The 19,033-nt window shown below is 37.8% G+C and overlaps 4 protein-coding genes across 4 annotated transcripts; 2 read left to right on the forward strand and 2 right to left on the reverse strand.

Moving 5' to 3' along the window:
• Positions 1-1,060: 1,060 nt before the first annotated feature.
• On the reverse strand, positions 1,061-3,510 carry majin (membrane anchored junction protein). The gene is made up of 7 exons (XM_074662333.1): positions 3,386-3,510; positions 3,088-3,211; positions 2,330-2,375; positions 2,064-2,189; positions 1,596-1,707; positions 1,426-1,454; positions 1,061-1,186 (listed from the first exon to the last, which is right to left on the reverse strand). The coding sequence occupies exons 2-7, from the start codon at positions 3,186-3,188 to the stop codon at positions 1,061-1,063; spliced, it is 540 nt and encodes a 179-aa protein (XP_074518434.1). The 5' UTR covers positions 3,189-3,211; positions 3,386-3,510.
• A 952-nt stretch (positions 3,511-4,462) lies between these two features.
• Positions 4,463-7,115, forward strand: LOC141811289 (glyoxal reductase-like). Its single transcript, XM_074699289.1, has 6 exons — positions 4,463-4,632; positions 4,922-5,193; positions 5,366-5,511; positions 6,046-6,185; positions 6,280-6,438; positions 6,543-7,115. Exons 2-6 carry the CDS (start codon positions 4,946-4,948, stop codon positions 6,720-6,722), a joined length of 873 nt encoding a protein of 290 aa, XP_074555390.1. The 5' UTR covers positions 4,463-4,632; positions 4,922-4,945; the 3' UTR covers positions 6,723-7,115.
• Positions 7,116-7,509: 394 nt separating this feature from the next.
• Positions 7,510-11,374, forward strand: LOC141811290 (putative oxidoreductase YtbE). Its single transcript, XM_074699290.1, has 6 exons — positions 7,510-7,728; positions 8,210-8,511; positions 8,767-8,912; positions 9,150-9,289; positions 9,396-9,554; positions 9,663-11,374. The coding sequence occupies exons 2-6, from the start codon at positions 8,264-8,266 to the stop codon at positions 9,840-9,842; spliced, it is 873 nt and encodes a 290-aa protein (XP_074555391.1). The 5' UTR covers positions 7,510-7,728; positions 8,210-8,263; the 3' UTR covers positions 9,843-11,374.
• A 77-nt stretch (positions 11,375-11,451) lies between these two features.
• Positions 11,452-16,018, reverse strand: badb (BCL2 associated agonist of cell death b). Its single transcript, XM_074699292.1, has 4 exons — positions 15,853-16,018; positions 14,987-15,133; positions 14,266-14,486; positions 11,452-13,162 (listed from the first exon to the last, which is right to left on the reverse strand). The coding sequence occupies exons 2-4, from the start codon at positions 15,123-15,125 to the stop codon at positions 13,025-13,027; spliced, it is 498 nt and encodes a 165-aa protein (XP_074555393.1). The 5' UTR covers positions 15,126-15,133; positions 15,853-16,018; the 3' UTR covers positions 11,452-13,024.
• Between the last annotated feature and the right edge of the window lie 3,015 nt (positions 16,019-19,033).

Below are 19,033 nucleotides of genomic sequence, written 5' to 3' on the forward strand. Positions count from 1 at the left end.
AGGGTTACTACCTGCATGTAAACGCACTGTGTCATGTTTAGATGACTGGGCCTGAGCAACCTAATAAGTGCAGCTCTTGTGGGAGGTTCCTGGTCTGCAGAGGACAGAACCTACAGGGCCCTGCTGGCCAGAAAGAAACCCTGCAAAAGTTCTTTCATCCCCACGGCTGTCAACACTTGGAACACATTTTGGTAATCTTTACATTTCCATCAAACCTTGTTCTCAATCCCATACAGGTTGTGTTTATAAGTAAAGGGTTGTTCTGTATTTTCCATGTATGCCAAGCCATGTGTGTATTTAGATCCAGGTCCAAGACAAAAGTTTTCTGATTTCTGATTTTCTGGTGTGTGAGGAGTAAAGCTTGGCCTGTACGGTCTGCTCCAATAGAGAAGCTAAAGGAGCTCAAACTGCTGTAGGGCTGCAGACCTTAACAGTATTAGGAAGTTGGTTTTGGCTGATCAGTGTAACTTAGGAAGATGGCTCAACCAAGTGACTTCAGTGTTGGCTACTTTGATTACTCATGTGATACTGAAAAAAGCTTTTGTCATATATTGTCATATATAAAATGTTATACCACCAGACTGATACATAATACAAAACAACAGCATGCTAAATCAATCAAGACACTCAAAGTGTAAATCCATCTCATACACTTTTTCCCCAAAATACTAACAAACAGTCCTGTTCATTTGTGAACCATGTTAAAAGGCTAACTAGTGAATGGATGAAACTGTATTACAATAATTAACAAGATGAAGTTGTTAATGAAAAGGAAATAAACTATTTGTTAGGCCACCATAAATAAACATATTTATGCTGGAACCTTTGCAGGAATGTCACAACAGAAATACACAGGGCCCTAATAATAAAGTATGCATTATAAAAAAAAAGAAATACACAGGGCCCACTTCAACTCAGCACACATACGATTCACATTTTAGATATAATTGCTGTTTCTTGGTACATTGTTAATACCTCGGTTTATATTTACTCATGGTTTAATATGAAAATCCTAAATTAAATACAGCTCAAGGTTACTCTTCAGTACAAAGGAGATTACTCACTCTGAGCTCAAAATCCTGCGTTCAGCCTCAAAGTCGTTTGATAAATCCTTGAGTATGGCCTCATCTAGTGGTGAATCTGTCTTACAGCGCTTTGAACAAGGCTCAAGCACAGCTTCTTCAAGCTAGAAAAAACACAGTAATGTGCCACATATGATACACTGTATGGGTTAGAAACTTATTTTTACACAAAGAGGGAATTACTCATATTTATTTAAGCTCATTATTATATGTGGAGTCTAGTACACTGCCAGCAAAGAAATAATGTGTGGAAATGAGTAAAATTTTAAAAATGAAAAAAAAAAAATGTTAACATCAATCTTGATCATTATTACAATTGAAAAGTGACACAAAAAGAACTCACTGATCTCCAGTTCTCCTCTGCAGACTTTCCTGAAAGAAAATAAATCACATGCAAAAGCTATGTTTTAAAACTAGCTGCAACCATTCTGTATTTCAGTGAAACGTGTGAAAAGTGACAAAGGTGTATTGTTTCAAAGCAAGAAGGTTAAGGTGGTGCGCCTTTGTTCTCACCTTTCTTCATATTTTTCTCCAGGAAGAGGAAAATTTCAAACGGGAAGACTATGTCACGCTGATTGCAAATAACCTGTGACTCTTCTTCTAATGGCTTTTTGTCTGGTGGGTACTGCTCATAAAATATATCATCCTCAAAGTGAACCAGCATTTTAAGCATTATATTGAAATACAAGAAAACAATTAAAAGCTGTTTTCTTTGCTCTGTATTTTGCAGAATGGTGATGTGTAGATAGTACCAGTAGTTTGCTGCAGTATCACAAAATTAAGCAGGTATTCATTTTGTTGTTTGGCTCTCGAATGATTCTCGTTTCTCTTTTTTCGTTTCGAAGATATTCAAACAACTCAAGAAGCACCTACACATATTTAAGAGCTCATTTCCTTGGATCAGGGAACAAAAAAAGAAAGTGAAGAGGTATTGTGAATTGATAAAAGGTAAATTAGTGGAATAGATAGAAACTGCTGAACAAAAAAACATGGTATAATGAATGAAGGGTTGAATGCGCTGTGAAGGATACAAGGAAAGACAGTGAAGTGGGGACTTGAAAAGGGCTGGAGACTGTCAAGGTTTCCAAGAACAGTTCTGATAATTTCCTTAAAAGAAGGGAGGAGAAATATGAGCAAGGTCACACTCAATCAGGGAGAAAAGTAGTCTTATTAAGGTTAGTGTGAATGACAGTGATTTATCACAGCAGTTATGAATGCTGATGGAGTTCAGCGGTGTTCTTAGTTACCTCCAGTTCTTTTTTGAAGCGGTTATCCCCAATAACTTCCTCTCCACTGATGGAAATATTGATACACAAGATGGTATCACCACAACACACTTGTAACATTTGATATCTTATTACACATTATAAGCTGCGCTAGTTTTGTAAAAAAACAAAAAACAAAAAAAAAAACATGTTATTATATTAAGGCACTGTATACAACAAAATACATTTTACTAATGCAGATAAGGCTTATATTTAAAAAAAAAAAAAAAAAAACTTCATTCAAGATTTTTTGAGACATTCTGGGACGACTCAGATTGTTATCCCTGAAAAGCAAACATATCCTATAGGGATATGTCTCACAGGACTTTGGGTCATTTAGTATTGCAAATGAAAGACAGTTCGATTGTATCAGACATATCACAGCATAATGGTAAGAAACCCAGCCTCGTGGACTATAGTTACTGTGTTGATCTTTATTCCATAATCTTTTTTCCATTTAGTTTACTGCTGTTTGATCCCATTTTTTAAGATGGAAAAAAATAGGATGAGACTTTTGGTGTTGGTTTCACTTTGGGTTGTCTTGGGCCTGGACTACCTACTTCATAAAAGTAAGAAACGATCTGGGTGTAGTGCTCAGGTCTTTCTGTCTCTGATCCTTGGCTCGCCCTAAGCCTATCTCTTGATTGTATAAAAAGAAAAATAACCTTTGAGGTAATAATTTACAAATAGACAAAAGGAGTGTCGAAATATTCTAGGTGAAAATTTGATATACAGCCTACCTGTAGCTGCTGCCTCCTCTGATCTTAAACTTGTAGACCAAGCTGCCAGCTTTGAAGAATCGAGTTTCAGGGAAAGGGAAGGTGAAAGCTGACAATGGCATGGCTGGCCTTAATGGATTGGGCACTAAAATTAAAAAAAAAATAAATAAATAAATAAATAAAAAAGACGAATTTATTATCATATAGTTCGCCACCAAAACAAGGAACACAACATCACGTTTGCACTTTCTTTAGCATGCTAGCTACAACAATTATACCACAGATCGTATTTTTAACTGCATAGATGTAGAAAAATTACCTTGTTACCTTTGGTGAGCATTTAATTGACGAGTTACCAGAAAGAAAACGTTATCAGTCAGACCAAAGTTTGACTTGAATCGTTAATCTGAACAAGCCTTGGTTTTTTTTGTGGTAACTTTTTATGACAGGAGCTAGCGTTAATTTTACTGAGGCACTCGGCCGCCGCCTAGTGGTCAACACTGTACATCATACTCGAGTCCCGAAGAAAAGTAAAATTTAAAAAAATACTCTTATCTTATATTCTTGAAAATCATTGCAGTAAAACTTTCAAGTATTATTAAATTCAATATCTCATACTGTTCTCATAAAAAGTAATGTTAGTTTTTTTTTTTTTCTGTTGACCAGTAATCATGTCATAAATCTATGCTTGTATTTGTTTGTTGAACTCAATGACTGCAAACATCATTCTTTTGTCATGTGCTATGACCGTGGTTCCTAAATTAAACGCTTTTAAACTTTCTTACCTTGGTGTTACTTGTTATATACAGTCAATGACATCACAATTAAGGAATTCTAATAAGCATTTTTAACTTTTTTTTAAAATTGAAAATATATATTACAATGTATGCATTCGAAAAAAACAAAGCTCGAGGCTCAAACTTCATGTTCAGAACAAAAAAGTACAAAAATAAAATATATATATTTTTTACAGTTCATATTCTGTGCATAAATTTTTGGTCTTCTGGGCTTTGGCATTTGTGCAATAATTTAAGGACATTAAACACGAGGACAACAGTGACTTAAATACAATAAGTTTTGGCTTTTGATTTAAATGCTTACAGCTATGAATGTGATATTTGGCTAACAACAATATTAAATTTAACACAAAAACTTTTTTTGAGGGGAGACTCTACGTAGCAATACCAAAAATAATATATTTACAAACAATTTGTACTTCTATAGAAAGCTTTCCATTCACAAACAATGTTATATCTGTCCCAAAAAAAATCTGTGTGGGCACATTCCCAAAAAAGATTGACTTGGTAATGAATTCCTCTATCCTGAAGATGACGCCAGAGAGTGTGGCACCGAAAACCAAACCAGCCTGTCACGTGACTTTCACTGCACCACGTGCGGTGTCTAACGGCGCGTTGTAAAATTACTCCTACCAACGATACAGGAAGTCAGTGCTCCAGTTTTATACACATGACTGTATACTAGCACTGTTCTTTACCGTATGAGAAGACGATAGGCTGGCATTTCTTGTGCAGCTAGACTAGAAAAAAATCCGTAGGAGTCCAAGAGGTGAGGAAAACACTCAAGCAGTATTAACATTGTATGTTGGCAAACTAACCTAATGGCGCAGTTTAATTTCTTAGTCGTCATCAAAAGTGCATTGATTCCACATGAGCTCTTGCGAATTATAAACCAGAATAACAATGTTGGCTTTAATTTTACACAACACTCTGTCAGTCACACTGTCAATATTTTGCTCACAGTGTACACTAAGCTAGTTCTTAACTCAACAGATCTGTCATTAAGGCTCATAATCCTCTGAATCTTCTTTCTGCCCCTTTTTTGGCATACTCCACAGAAGGTACACGAACATACTCCTCAGATGTCCTCATCCTCCGCTACTCCTTCTGTTCTCCTGAACACAGGGGTTCAGATGCCCCTACTGGGTCTTGGGACCTACAAGTTGATGTCCCCTGAAGATGTCAACAAGGCAGTGGACGCAGCACTGCAGGCTGGTTACCGGGCCTTTGATAGCGCAGCTGTGTACCAGAATGAAGCTAACTTGGGTAGAGCCCTGAAAGAGCTTCTTCCCAAATATGGCTTGAGGAGAGAGGATGTGTTCATAACCAGGTTAAAACAAAAGCTCATATTACTTCAGGAATTTTATTAAAATGATTTTCATTTTACAGACAACTTCATGATAAACATAATGATGGAATACAAATTTAGAGGTTTGAAAGCAAAAGTTTTTAAGTTTATTGTATACATGTCATATTTCTCCCGCTCTCTTGTCTCCCTGCAGTAAGCTGGACCCAAAAGATCAGGGTGAGAGAGCCATGGAAGGAGCCCTTCAAAGCCTGTCTCTGCTGGACTTGGATTACATTGACCTCTACCTGATCCACTGGCCTGGCACACTGGGTCTTGAGCCCACTGACCAATGCAACCAAAGTACAAAAATAGAATTCATTTCAAAACAGTAGATGATCTGTGGTTTTAGCTTCATATTTCATTGCTAGATGTTCAGGAGCGGCCTTCTTGAGAGTCTTTAGCTGTCTTATATGTACTCTTATGGTTGTGTGATTAAGGCTATATTAGCCTTAAATTGATAAGTTGTATCACTAATGCTCTTTCACGTGACAGAGCGGGTGATGCTCCCCTGGATCAGATGCCACAATTGAACAAAAACAAATTTCAATGGTACTTTTGGTAGTTTTCATGGAGGATACAAGAAAAACACATGACTGGAGGAAATGTGGTAGCAATTTGAGGAAAGTGAAAGACTCCCTTTATCAATCTTCACTTCTAAAAACACAATTTCTAAACTCAGTTTTATATGCATAGGTTTTATTCCTGTACACATTTTCCCATGTATATTGGATATTTTTAGATCAACCTGTCTATGCAAGATGATTCAATATGTTGCATTATGTAGTTGTAAGTGATTATCACTGGTGATGATTTTCAGTTTCTATTTGAATCCAGGCAACAGAGCTCAGAGCTGGGCCACACTGGAGAAGCTGCATGCTGAGGGGAAGCTGAAGGCCATAGGAGTATCCAACTACACACCAGCTCACATGAGACAACTGATGCAAAACTGCAAAACTCGCCCTGCGGTGCTGCAGGTAGAATACAGAGTGAAAAGATGAACAACACAAGCTCTAAAGAAAAAAAGTTGCTTGCCATGGCACATAATAAATGCTCTTTATTTTAATACAGGTAGAGTTTCACCCACAATTTTGCCAGACAGAGCTGAGGAGTGTATGTGAGGAGCATGGTGTATGTTTCCAAGCATACTCTTCTTTGGGTAAAGGACAACTTATCGCTGACCCAGTAATCATGGAGGTGGCAAAGAACTATGGACGGACAACTGCACAGGTACAGACAACAGAAATAGATTCACAGCCTCGCATTTCAAGTGAATAATTTATTATTTTTAAAATAAACACACAAGAAGCATTAAAGTTGTTGTTCTTCTTAAGGTCCTTCTGCGCTGGGCTGTGCAGCAGGAGATACCTGTGCTCCCCAAGTCATCAAATCCAGACAGAATAAATGACAATGCCAAGATTTTTGACTTCACACTGAGTGATGCAGACATGGATAGACTTTCAGGTTTGGACTGTGGACGCAAGTACTGCAGGGACTCTGCACAAATTGTTTGATTCATCAGTGGTTGAGTCAAAACTCTTGTCCATTGTGTGATTTTGCTGCCAGTGTTCTTTGGTTTTCACAAGCAGTAAATACCACTGAGACATTATGTCCAAGTACTTGAAACAGTAACTCAAATTAAAGTCAAAATTAGCTCTTATTATTAAATTAATTGATTAAATTATTATTCAGTTGTTATACTGTATTAGTGGATGGGGACAAGGCTAAGTATTTTGACTGAAATACGGTTGAATTAAAGATAACTGTTAAATAAGATGATGAATTTGCCCTGTAATTTTGGCCTACAATGTATACTAATTTTTGTTCATGACTTACTATCAAGTTGTTTTTCATAGATCTTATAAAGTGCCATGATTTAAATATGCACATTGTCAATATTTTAAATTGCATTATTCCTGATTATTTGAAAACAAAAGATGGATTAGAGGGTATTTTTAATAAAAAAATGTTAAAACCAAATATTTATATGTCTTTCTTTTGCACAGCAGGTATATCCCCAACTTTAAATAAAATGTTGAAGGTTTAAGTAGAGTGAGACTTGGTTTTCTGCATCACTATAAGTCAACAGAAAATATCAAGAAGCAATCACGGACTGAAACATCATCACTTCGATAAAACATTCAGCAAACTTTACATCAGTCCTAAGGAATTGCCAAAAAAAAGTCTGTGGCATTGACCGAACCAGACAACTTTCCACTTTGTAGTCGCGTTTCCTCCACTGATTGGCTGGATCTTCTTCCAATCAGAGGCTTCGGAGCAGGTGTCGCTATGACGACACTGAAAGCCGCTTAATCTGTCACGTGACTATCAGCTGACCACTTGCGGAAGAATGGAGTAATCGTAAACAAAATTCTCCACTGAAGTTGCGAGCCAAAAAGTTTAGTTTAACTCTTACCTGTAACGTTTTGTAAAAAGGCGTTTTAGTTTGTGAGTGGACGGTTGGCCCGTTGTCTCTTGTGCTCTTACTCTACGAAAGAAACCGTTGAAAGAACCCACGAGGTAAGAAAGACTTCCATCTTTATTGTGTTTCCACTAGATCTTTTCTATTAATTTTAAAGTGTTAACGTTTGATGTAAAACTATATCGTTAGTTGAGTTCATGTGTTGCAGAACTGTCATGTGTATGAAAGGATGTGTCTCATAAAAACATGCCCCAATGTGCTGCCTCATGCCCACATTCCACAGACTCCTTATTTTAGCATAATTTTACAATTACCTTCGTTTAAGCATTCTGAAAGTTAACATACATGGGTTGTCTCACTGTCGCACACACTGCAACCTAAAAAACATATACTTTAAATTACTTTTAAGACGTGAAAAAATGATGCTTAACTTTACTACTTCATCTTGTGAAGTTGTAGAAAGGGTTAAAAACGTGCAGAAAACAAGGTCACCTTCTACTCCAAAACACCTAGTGCAATACCAATCACAATTCAATGACATAAATAAACATTATATCTTTCCATTTTTTTTTTTATCAGAGCTGGGAAGACAAAGTCTAAACAGGCTACAAAAAGAAAAGTGAATCCAGTGAGATGTCCATACCCTCCACTACCACTTCTGTTCTCCTAAACACCGGGGCTGAGATGCCCCTCCTGGGTCTGGGGACCTATAAGTTGGTAGGATATGCTGATGTCTACCGGGCCGTGGATGCAGCACTGGCTGCTGGTTATCGTTCCTTTGACAGTGCTGCTGTCTACAGGAATGAAGCTGACGTGGGGAGAGCACTGAAGGAGCTTCTGCCCAAACATGGCTCGTGTAGAGAAGATATATTCATAACCAGGTTAAGTGTAAGCATGCAAGGCTTCCAAAGTGTCATTGTGCAGCAGTTTTAAGTTACTTAAGAGGTACAATCATTCATAGCCAATGTTTTGCATATACAGTCATATCTTTATTAATGCTATTTTGCATACAGCTTGAAAAATAAAATATATAATGACTATGCGTTGTGTTATATGAAACTAATCACTCTTAAAACTTGGCTCTTGGTGGGATTGAACAATTTTAAACAATCTTTCCCCCTCTTCTCCTTTTGCAGTAAGCTGGGTCCAAAGGATCAGGGTGAGAGATCCATGGAAGGAGCCCTTCAGAGCTTGTCTCAGCTGGATTTGGGTTACATTGACCTCTACCTGATTCACTGGCCTGGCACACAGGGCATGGATGTAACTGACCCACGCAACCCAGGTAAGTAGTTTAATAAAAACCAGTGTTGAGTCCATTTTCCTCCAAATCACATCGTGAACATATATTCAAAAGCTGTATTTACATGAATGTTTTAAAGAAAGGTGTTTGGAGGGATTCTTTGCTTTATGAATAAATAATCTACTAAGCAAAATTCAATCTCTTCTCACTGTCCTCCTCAAGTTTGCAGTTGTTCTTGGATTTCACATGTAATGATGTCTTATTAATATTTCATTCTAGGCAACAGAGCTCAGAGCTGGGCCACACTGGAGGAGCTGCATGCTCAGGGGAAACTGAAGGCTATTGGAGTGTCCAACTACACACCAGCTCATATGAAAGAATTGATGCAGAGCTGCAAAACTCCTCCTGCTGTGCTACAGGTAAATGCTTAACAATGGAAGAGGACCTATAACTATACTCAACATAGAAGCAGAAAAATATTCTCCAACACTTTTTGTCAGAGGAATGTTTTTCATTTTTCTTCAGGTAGAGTTTCACCCACAGCTGTGCCAAACAGAGCTAAGAAATGTGTGTCAGGAGTATGGTGTGTGTTTCCAGTCCTACTCCTCTTTAGGAAAAGGAGAACTTATTACTCATCCTGATGTCATGGAGGTGGCAAAACACTGTGGACGAACACCTGCACAGGTACAGGCAACAGAAAGGTTCAACAGGTTAAGATATTTGAAGGCCAGCATAATCTTGTAGGAGGGCTTTTTGGTAAACGCATTTGGTAAAGTTATTGTTTTCCATCAGGTCCTTCTGCGCTGGGCTGTGCAGCAGGGGATACCTGTGCTGCCCAAGTCATCAAATCCAGACAGAATAAAGGATAACGCCAAGATTTTTGACTTCACACTGAGTGATGCAGACATGGATAGACTTTCAGGTTTGGACTGTGGGCACAAGTACTGCTGGGATGCATCACAAGTGATATAGACTTCTAAGGAACAAAAATGACCTTCTGAGATTCCTCTTCATCAGGGTTGTTCTTCGTATCTGACTGGCAGTGATGCAGAAGTGAAAATTAACCAAGAAGAATAGCTGGAATGTGTAGTCAAAAAAATAAACTGGTCTCCATCCAACTCAAACCATCTTTTTCCTGCCAGTGAATGATAAAGTCTTTGGGTCATTAAAACTGTCAACTTTTGAAGGTGTGTTTTCTTTACTTGATAATTGTCAAGAAATACACAAAGAGCCCACTTTAAAATCACTCTTAAAATTATTTATTCAGGACAGCATAAACCAGAAGTTTCACAGCTGTAGAGAAAATACATTTACAAAAGTCATTGAAAAATAAAAATGAAGAAAACAGTTTTTTAAAGCAAATATTAGAATTCAATTTTCTCCATACACATCTCCAGATTCAAGTAATATCAAGGATGGTTGCAAAACTCCAGGTGTCTAGGCAGCTTTTTCATACGAGGTGTGTTCACTGCACACATGTTTGAGTAACAACTGAAAATGGCTTTTTCAGAAAGAACTGTATCAGCCATTTTAAATGTTTCTCATTTACATGGCAGTGAACACACCTCACTGTCATGTGCTCTTTGCATTAAAATGTGACAGCAGGCTGTAATGTTTAAGGCGGTAGTCGGGCAATCAGACAAGGCTGGCTATGTGGCGCCACATCACAGGTTACAGCATGTTCAAGGCAGTTCAGTGTATCATACTCTTTTCAATTCCAAGCTTTGTTCCCCGAGAAAGAGCAAAGCATTCGTATCTGGCTCCTAGTTTTTAACAGCATGTTCAGTCTCTTTGCTGGTTGATTCAATGTGTGTTAAAGTATGAGGATAGGTCTATTTGGTGGAACTTTCTTATTCGGAAAAATGATTTTTTTCTTAACACTTCTTCTGATCAGTATGTTTGAAATATATATAATTCTAAAAATGGTCAAACCTCTTCTTATTTAAAACCATTTATAACTGTATTGGGTTCGGTTTAACAGGAGGAACATTTGGAGCTTTGTGGCATGTACCTCAGGATTTAAAGAGTCACAAAACTGTTTAGGTCAATAAACTTTTTACACTCAGGGTGATGCATACTAATCATAAACTTCAACACATTTTTAAAAAGATGCTGCGTTACAAAAAAAATCTGATCAAAAATGTTCCCTCGCCAACTTTGGGGAAAGCTATAAAAACATTTATCGTAGCTCAAAGACATTTCATGCAGTCTCCTAGCCTGCACACGCAAGAAATTCACCACTGAACTCCACCAAGGAAAACAAACTTATTATCATTTTCAATAGCCACATACTGATGAACAAGTCACAAATAACCCAATGAATTTACCAAGATGTGTAGCTGTGATGACTTTTGTTTGAAAGCCTCCGTAAAAAAAGTAATAACTTGTCCAAAATAGTGATAATTGTTAATAGTCTGACAGCTTTGAAAATATTGAAAGCCTGAATGTAAAAAAAGTAAATCTCATCCAGTCAGCACCCCTTTACCAATTTAGAGCCCGTTTTATACACAATGTAAAGTGGTTATAAATGAACACCATGTGTTCATTGTGCTTCCTCAGAACCTAGCCGGGCTGGAAACAGATCTGAGTTGATTAATTTTGCAAACATTTTGTAATATCAGGTTTTTAATGTTATACTATTTTCCCCTTCCTGTAACCAACTCTGAGTATGTACTGAGTTCCCCTCTGATAGCAGTCTGTGGAGTGAGGTTGTAATTTGTAATAATTAAATATTTCAATATAATGTAATTGCTGCTGTTGTAGGAAAATCCTAATCTAAACAATTAACTGGGGTGACTAACATTTTGAAGATATGTTGGTTCTGTTATCAGAAAAACTTTTTTTAAACCCTTACACTTGTGTTCAATGTGACCAGACCCCTAAAGTTTCATTTTCACAGTCCATTTGCACTGAATACACAGTAAACATGACCACAGGCTAGTGTGCTGGCTCCTACAGCAGATAACTCATCCCATCCCACATCTTTAAATATGCACGTAACATTAACACAACAGCCATGGATTGTACACTGCCTATTGCTAGGTTTGCCAAACTCATATAGAAGCACGGTAACTTCATAATATAAGAACTTGTAAAATAAAATCTTGCTAATTCACAATGTTTGTAACCTCCCACCCACCCTTACGATAAAATATGAACAAAATATTTACACATAAAAATGTCCAAGTCTGCTTTCTTGCACATCAAAGGATTTAAAAAGATATACTGGTTTGTGCTTTTATATGTATGTTTAATTTTATTTAGATAGAATCTAACCCTGAAGTTTTACAAAAGATATTATTTCTGCATCAGAGATTGTCCTTGTACAAGATTGTTCTTCTTTTGATTATTTTAGACATAAAGCAGTTAGTGATAGTCAAGTACCGTTGTTGAAAAACAAACTGTCTTGCATGTAGCAGAGCAGGAAGCTGAAAAAAGGCTCAAGATGACTACCTTTAAAAAATTCCTCTGTTGCCTGTAGATTGTTTTGGCACACAAATACAGTGGTATCCTTTAGCTTGTGTTCAACATTTGGAGTAAAACAAGCATCCATAACATATTGACATTTCCTAAAAAATAGACATGGAATGAAATTCTAACAGCACACGATGTGGCCATGGGTGGTTCAGAGCGTTGATCTCACCATCAACTGTATGTTGCATATTTTTCACTGGTGAGACAACAACAGTAAACATCTTTAGCTGGTTACCCATAAAATCATCTACTGTACTAGTCTTTGTGTTTTAAATATGTCACATCTCTTCTCTTGGTGCATCATTTTATCTGATCTATAGAGTTCTGATAGCTTACAGTCTATACTCATGCTTTACTATCACCCTTTCAAAGTAGGCTGTGCAACACTATCATTAACAGCTGAACCAAGATCAACACAAAACGTCAATTCCCATTTAGTTAACATTTAACGTGTTTATTGACACGACTGCGTCCCAGTGCTTAGCCGTAGCCTTCTGTTTGGATCACTCTCATTTTGATCAAACCTCTTTTTTGGGCCCTGCTCAGAGCAGGGCTCATTGTTCTCACCACGATCGATCTTTCTGGCCTCTTCTTCTGTGACTTTCTTTCCATTTTTCATCAGTTCCAGACATCCCTCCATTCTTCAGATCATGTCTCAGTCAAATGTCCTCTCTCAGTGCTTACTCAGTGCGGTGGGTGTGATTTTCATGGTGGTTGTTCTCGCCCTCCATCTCCTGGTGACTGAAGAGGTAGCTCCACCAGCTTTTAGAGTGGTGCATCTGTTTTGTTGTCCCAGCGCTCCTTACCTTTCTCATCTCCTGCGCAGAATAAAAACAAAATAAGGTGAAACATACTCATCAATGGCCTTACGTCGACTAGTCTGCTGCAGCTATCTTAGCTTAGCAGTTAGTTAACGTTTCCCAAGAAAACTCTGATTCAGGATTTTCAGCTTGAAGTTTTACTGAAGAACTGACTTCATAAAGAAGTGTACATCACTCTCTCTCACAAGATTCATTTTGAGTACATTTTAAATGGTATAAATCAGCTTATTTACCAAAATAACAGAATAGTGCAAGCTTGGTGCTAACGTATATGGGAAACTGCATTAATATGCTAGCAGTTAGCATACATCAGTAAACTTCAGCCTTCAGAATAGAATTTCAACTTTCATCACAGAAACATATCACATCAACTCTTTGTAAAAAATTCTGAGAATTTCAAATGTCAAAAGCTATTGAAATTGACTTCATAACTACAGAAAGCTTCCAAACTACTTAAACCATTGCTATAACCACTTTGAGACACTAGATGGCCTACTTTATTAATATATTACAACACAGTACATCAACGTCACATTGTGTGCAATTTTTACCTTTTTCTGTTGAATTATGCCCTGAAATATCCAGACTCAAGGACCAATTACATTTTATTCACTTACAATATAAACTCAATTAAATGTTGTTGACACAGAAAACCTGTAAAGCTACTTTTTGTACCAAGAAAATTCACAACAGGAATTGATGAGGGAATCCAAAAAGAATCAGATCACTAGGCAGAATCGATAAGGGCATCGATATTGACGAAATCTCACCAATTCCCATCCCTAGCTGTTGTCTAAATGTTGTTATGGGCCCTGTAATGTTGTTTGCCTCATAATGTGTCTGATGTCCTAAAGGTTCACTGTCTACTGTCCTTGTAGTTGCTTTTTTGATGGAAAGCTGTGATATAACATTTTTTTCAGATTCCCAAAATTTAAGATAAGAAGAGATAACGCCTTATTTACCCCAGGTGAAAAGTCTAGTTTCACTCATATAACATGCAGGAAAGACCCCTAGCCATGCTCTACAGAGCCTATCACTGGTCCCTCTGTATTAAAGCACCTTTTAAATCAATCTTTCAGTCAAAGATCCATCATTCTTACCCCTTTATCTAGCAGGCTGTCAAACTCATCGCTCATCCTCCGAAGCTGCCGCCCATATTTCTTGGCAGCCCACAAGGCAGGTGGGGCTGATTTTGACCGTACTCTGAATGGTGCTCCTTCAGTGGGTGTACCAGCCTCTTCTTCTCCCCTAGCTTGGAGCTCTCCTTCTTTAGGACTAGAATAAGCGTTGGACTCTGAGTTTAGCCTGATCCGTCCTGTTGCTATATTGGAGAGACAGATTTGACAGGAATTTGATGTTACACAGGTCAAAAATAGACTAAATCAGGCCACCGTAGTTTTGACTGATATAGTGCATTAAAATACAAACAGCTTCAGTTTTTATGGCATGAGCTGCACAAATATGCTAAAGAGGTTATTTTCTATTTCAGCTGACACTGCAATCTTATATTATTTCTTCTTTAATTTGTTGCATGTTTGAATGTTTATTACTTCATAATCTAATATAATGACACAAAGTTCATTTAATTCTGAATCAATTGGGAGTTTTGAGAGAGAAGAAGGTGTTGGCACAGCTGAACACTCTAATATGAATCAGTCAAACATTATTTTGGTCCCATGGTGATGTTTTTATGCGTCAGTCTCTCTAAAAATGTGTGTTATGTTACACTTATGTAACATAAACACTAACTTTCTGCTGAATGTTGCTCCAGGTTTAAACCTTTTATGTCTTCTTTTTCATCATTTCTTTGAGCTGTCTTACCTGTCAGCCTGAGCTCAGGTAGAGTCAATGTGTGTCGGGGAGCATGCTGCCCTTCCACAGTAGGTGATTGGTTGTTTTCTTTCTCGTTTACCTCCTCTGAATCGGACTCACTGTCTGAAATAGTGAATATTGAAGCCATCGTGACATCTGGAAGTAAAAAAACAAAGTAATTAATAATTTCATAAGTAAAACTAAAACCCTATACGACTTTAAAAGAGGGCTAAGGAATTATCAATGAGTAGATCCACACTTCAAGCTCAGGGCAAAGATGATGGTTTTTATGGCTCTATATGAAAAAACAGTGTAACTGGCTGCTGCCCTGCACTTGACCTGTAGAGTGTGAACTGCATGAGACGCAAGGCATGCTGACCTCACATGGCCTTAACCCCCCTCCCCAATAATGTGTCTTAACATATCTGTTATAGAGAGGAAAATAATATAAAAAAATAACAAAAATTACATATGTTCTGTGGTATTGCGCTCAAACAGAAAGTAAGCTTATTATTCAAGAATCATAAAATGGCATCGTCCATTGTATCGCTGATGCTGCCCCTACCTAACACACCCAGCAGGATATCTCATTCGTTTCGCTGTCCCTCATATTTGTCAGTCCAAAGGTATTCACAGTGTAATAACCTGCGAGATAACCAACTTGTTTTGACAAAACAGCATCGTAAATCATAAGACTTGTTGTAAGACCGCAATTGGACACGCTTGTACTCCTTTTCCGGTCACAATACCGACTCCTCTGTTTTGTTGTTGTTGACTGAAGAGGACAAAAGAAACTTCCTAGAGGGCGGAAGCAGCCGAGTAGCTCTATTACCCAAAGACGCTTACAAGAAATCAAAATGGAAAGGTTTCCTTACCCGAAATCTCTATAGTGTTAGTCCGAAAAGTGCGATTGTGTCTTTAGTTGGCCTCATGCGGCCGCAGCTGTTGTTTTTGTTATCGGCGACTTGTCTTTTTACTGTCCAACACAGTTTAGCTCCGCGCTCACCCAATCGCCGAGTGTCGGTGCACCGCCGCTGCGCGCTGACGTCACTGTTGCGAGCTAGGACTGGGCTGGGGCTTTGTTTATCTTCCCGGTTTACCGTAATTGTTGGTGTAGTGGTTAAAAAGGATTTACAGTTATATGAGCAGATGCCGTCTTCCAACTACTATTTCAAACTTGCGCAGAACGAATACCGTTACGGCTGAAAGATGCTCGAATTGAGAGTTTATCTAATAGTTTAAAGCTAAGAGAACGAATAAAATAACATGAACTTCAATTTTTAATGTAGGCCATTTTATTACTTGAAGCAGCAGTGTTGACCATTTACGGTATAAAAAGTGTTTTGAAATAATTGTACGTGTATTATATGATACATGAACACATTATCATTTTTTAACAACAACAACAAAAATGATAATAATAATAATAATAATAATAATAATAATAATAATAATAATAATAATAATAATAATAATAATAATTATTATTATTATTATTATTATTATTATTATTATTATTATCATTATTATTATTATTATCATTATTATTATTATTATTTCTTTTATGTTGAATAGGTAGCTTTGGTTTTCAAAATAAAGTGGTAATGCAAAAGGATATTTTCCACCTTTAGCATTTAAGCAGGGTGGAAGAAGAAGTGGCCCATCTTAATATGGTTAATATAAGTGTTTGTTTTTAACAGTGCACTTGTGTAGTTTTACCTGTCATGTTGCTTTTGGTCTTATCAAAGGCTTTATCTCAGCAGAAAACTGAGTGTCACGTTGGAAAAAAAACAACAACAACAAACGAAAGAAGCTAACTGAAATTGGCTACTTGTTTGGAATCTGCTGATGTAAAGTCATTCCCAGTGGCCATTATCAGCTTCCAGAGTGGGTGAAAGGCTGATCAAAAGGTAAAAACAGGAGCTGGGAAACAAGTGTTACATAACAGATATGGGAGAATTGTTTTTATCAGATGTTCAAGCTGGTACAAAAAAAGGTTGGGTAGGAGAGGCAGACAACGCCTTTGCTCTCTAGATATGGCTTTATGACATGGTTGAGGTCATTTTAGCTGCTTTGAATTTAAACGAAGGTAATCAAAATATCTACCAAACTGGTAGTCTGGGTATGTTTAACATGCTATTCAATTTGGGCTGATATAATTGTTCTTTCTTCTCTCAAAGATCTAAGCAAGGAGAGGATTGCTCCACAGTGATTTGTTGTAATGCCATGTTTGAGCAGCAGGTGGAGAGACAGGACAGCAAACTGATTTGTTCTGATTTGTTGTCATAGTCTGCTTTACTGTGGTCACACATGCCCTATCACCGGTAATATGGTATTTTGTGAAACGAATACTTAAATCTATGGATAAGTTTTGCATCTTTATGTAATGACATATTTAGGTTTTCTTTTGTTTTGTTTGTCTTTTAATAAATAAGAATGCTTCTAAATATCAGGTTTGGGAAAGTCACAAAATAACACTATAAAATCAGTGCAAGGAAAAGTTATTTTCTTAGTTAAAGGGGAAAAAAAACCGTAGAATGAAAGACAATGCTAAAAATGAGGTTCGTAAGGCAACCTCTCCTGGCTGGCTTTCTACTTTACACTCTTGCATTTTCCAGGCATCAAAGAAGATCTACCTTGATTCCTTCTCCCCCCTTTTCTTGATTATACTCTTCTATCTTTTGCATGAAGCTTGTTTTGGGCTTGCAAAATAATAGTGTCACTTTGAAAGGAGGAGCTAACTGTGACAACATTTGTGGTGTTGCGATGCAGTTTCTTCTAATTCAGTACCTCCAAATAAAACAGAGTTTTCCAAGCTTGGACAAACACACAAAGTCTGCACAGTCAGCTTTTCATACTGGTTTAAGGATAAAAGAAGCTCAAGGAAACGACTGCAGAGACTTGAACTCTATTTTTGGAGGGATTAAAGAAATAATACATGGGAGTTCTCGTTTTGGGTGCTAGTGGCGAACCATACAATTATTATTCCCTATAATCTGTTTGTCAAGTGTTGGGATATGTGCATACATGACTGAGGCAAAGTGTGCACCAACTTTGTAGCACAGAGAGACACTAAGTACCTTCCAGAGTTTCTTGTAAGCAGGATCATTTTGCACACATATAGACGTATTCAGAGGGAGTGTTTCTGTATAAGTCTGCTGTATTTGTAATCTGAAGGAGCCATACAATTACCATCCATTTATATCTGCCTGTACCAACCTCGCCCTGCCTCCCTGCCTCCCTGCCTCCCTGCCCCTCATCTGGTGGTTATTTTGGGAAATGGAGGCGTATGCACTCCCACACAGTCTCCAAACCACCACTCTGTGTTTGTGTGTGTGTGTGTGTGTGTGTGTGTGTGTGTGTGTGTGTGTGTGTGTGTGTGTGTGTGTGTGTGTGTGTGTGTGTGTGTGTGTGTGTTTGTTAAAGAGAGCAAATGCAGCAACATTTCCAAGTGGCTCCTGAAATGCTCCTTCCAATTTACTGTTAGGGTACTGCCTCCACTGCAGCCTCACTCAACTCACTGTCCTCTCAAATATTTCCCCTTTTTAGTCTGTCAGGGAAATGCAGAGCAGGAGTTAAACATTTTGAAGAAGGTGAGTTTAGAGAGAGTAAAAATGAAAGAAGTTGTGGGGCAAAAGGAGGATGATTTGGTTCACTGTCCAAAAAAAGATAAGAGTCACACTTATAACACAGCCAGAATGTACCAGACAAGCAGAGAGAAACAGACTCAAAAACTGAAAAAAGCAACTGACAAATGATCAAAAGAAAATGTGCAGGGTGTCTGCAGATAGAGAGAGAGAGAAATTAGAGTAGATGAGAAGCTGAGAAACTTCTGCAACACCGGCACAGAATGAAGCCGAGTCTGAGAGACAGGAATCAGACGGCTGGCAGTGAAGCAAAGGGGGCAGGAACATGAAAAAGCAAATTTAACCTACATCAGAGTGCCTGCTTGCCCATTCAACTGAGCCCTTTCCTCAGTGCCCTCCGAACATGCTCATTATACACGGACCGCTCCCTCGCTGTGTAACCCAGTCACTCCATGATCACAGGGCTGAC

Source organism: Halichoeres trimaculatus, unplaced genomic scaffold (genome assembly GCF_033239565.1).
Source record: "Halichoeres trimaculatus isolate MK-OKI-2021-1 unplaced genomic scaffold, fHalTri1.1 fHalTri1_scaffold_22, whole genome shotgun sequence".
Classification (NCBI taxonomy): domain Eukaryota; kingdom Metazoa; phylum Chordata; class Actinopteri; order Labriformes; family Labridae; genus Halichoeres; species Halichoeres trimaculatus.

Bases quoted from the DNA above. Each gene is read 5' to 3' on its own strand.
- majin (XM_074662333.1), bottom strand. From the start codon at position 3,188: ATGCCATTGTCAGCTTTCACCTTCCCTTTCCCTGAAACTCGATTCTTC. The intron at 1,708-2,063 runs GTTCAGCAGTTT...TTTTATGAGCAG, and splicing joins TCATTATACCATGTTTTTTT to TACCCACCAGACAAAAAGCC. The intron at 1,455-1,595 runs GTGAGAACAAAG...ATTTTCTTTCAG, and splicing joins GGAGAAAAATATGAAGAAAG to GAAAGTCTGCAGAGGAGAAC.
- LOC141811289 (XM_074699289.1), top strand. From the start codon at position 4,946: ATGTCCTCATCCTCCGCTACTCCTTCTGTTCTCCTGAACACAGGGGTT. The intron at 5,194-5,365 runs GTTAAAACAAAA...GTCTCCCTGCAG, and splicing joins GAGGATGTGTTCATAACCAG to TAAGCTGGACCCAAAAGATC. The intron at 6,439-6,542 runs GTACAGACAACA...GTTCTTCTTAAG, and splicing joins ATGGACGGACAACTGCACAG to GTCCTTCTGCGCTGGGCTGT.
- LOC141811290 (XM_074699290.1), top strand. From the start codon at position 8,264: ATGTCCATACCCTCCACTACCACTTCTGTTCTCCTAAACACCGGGGCT. The intron at 8,913-9,149 runs GTAAGTAGTTTA...ATTTCATTCTAG, and splicing joins AACTGACCCACGCAACCCAG to GCAACAGAGCTCAGAGCTGG. The intron at 9,555-9,662 runs GTACAGGCAACA...GTTTTCCATCAG, and splicing joins GTGGACGAACACCTGCACAG to GTCCTTCTGCGCTGGGCTGT.
- badb (XM_074699292.1), bottom strand. From the start codon at position 15,125: ATGGCTTCAATATTCACTATTTCAGACAGTGAGTCCGATTCAGAGGAG. The intron at 14,487-14,986 runs GTAAGACAGCTC...TCTCCAATATAG, and splicing joins ACCTGAGCTCAGGCTGACAG to CAACAGGACGGATCAGGCTA. The intron at 13,163-14,265 runs GTAAGAATGATG...TATTCTGCGCAG, and splicing joins ACAGCCTGCTAGATAAAGGG to GAGATGAGAAAGGTAAGGAG.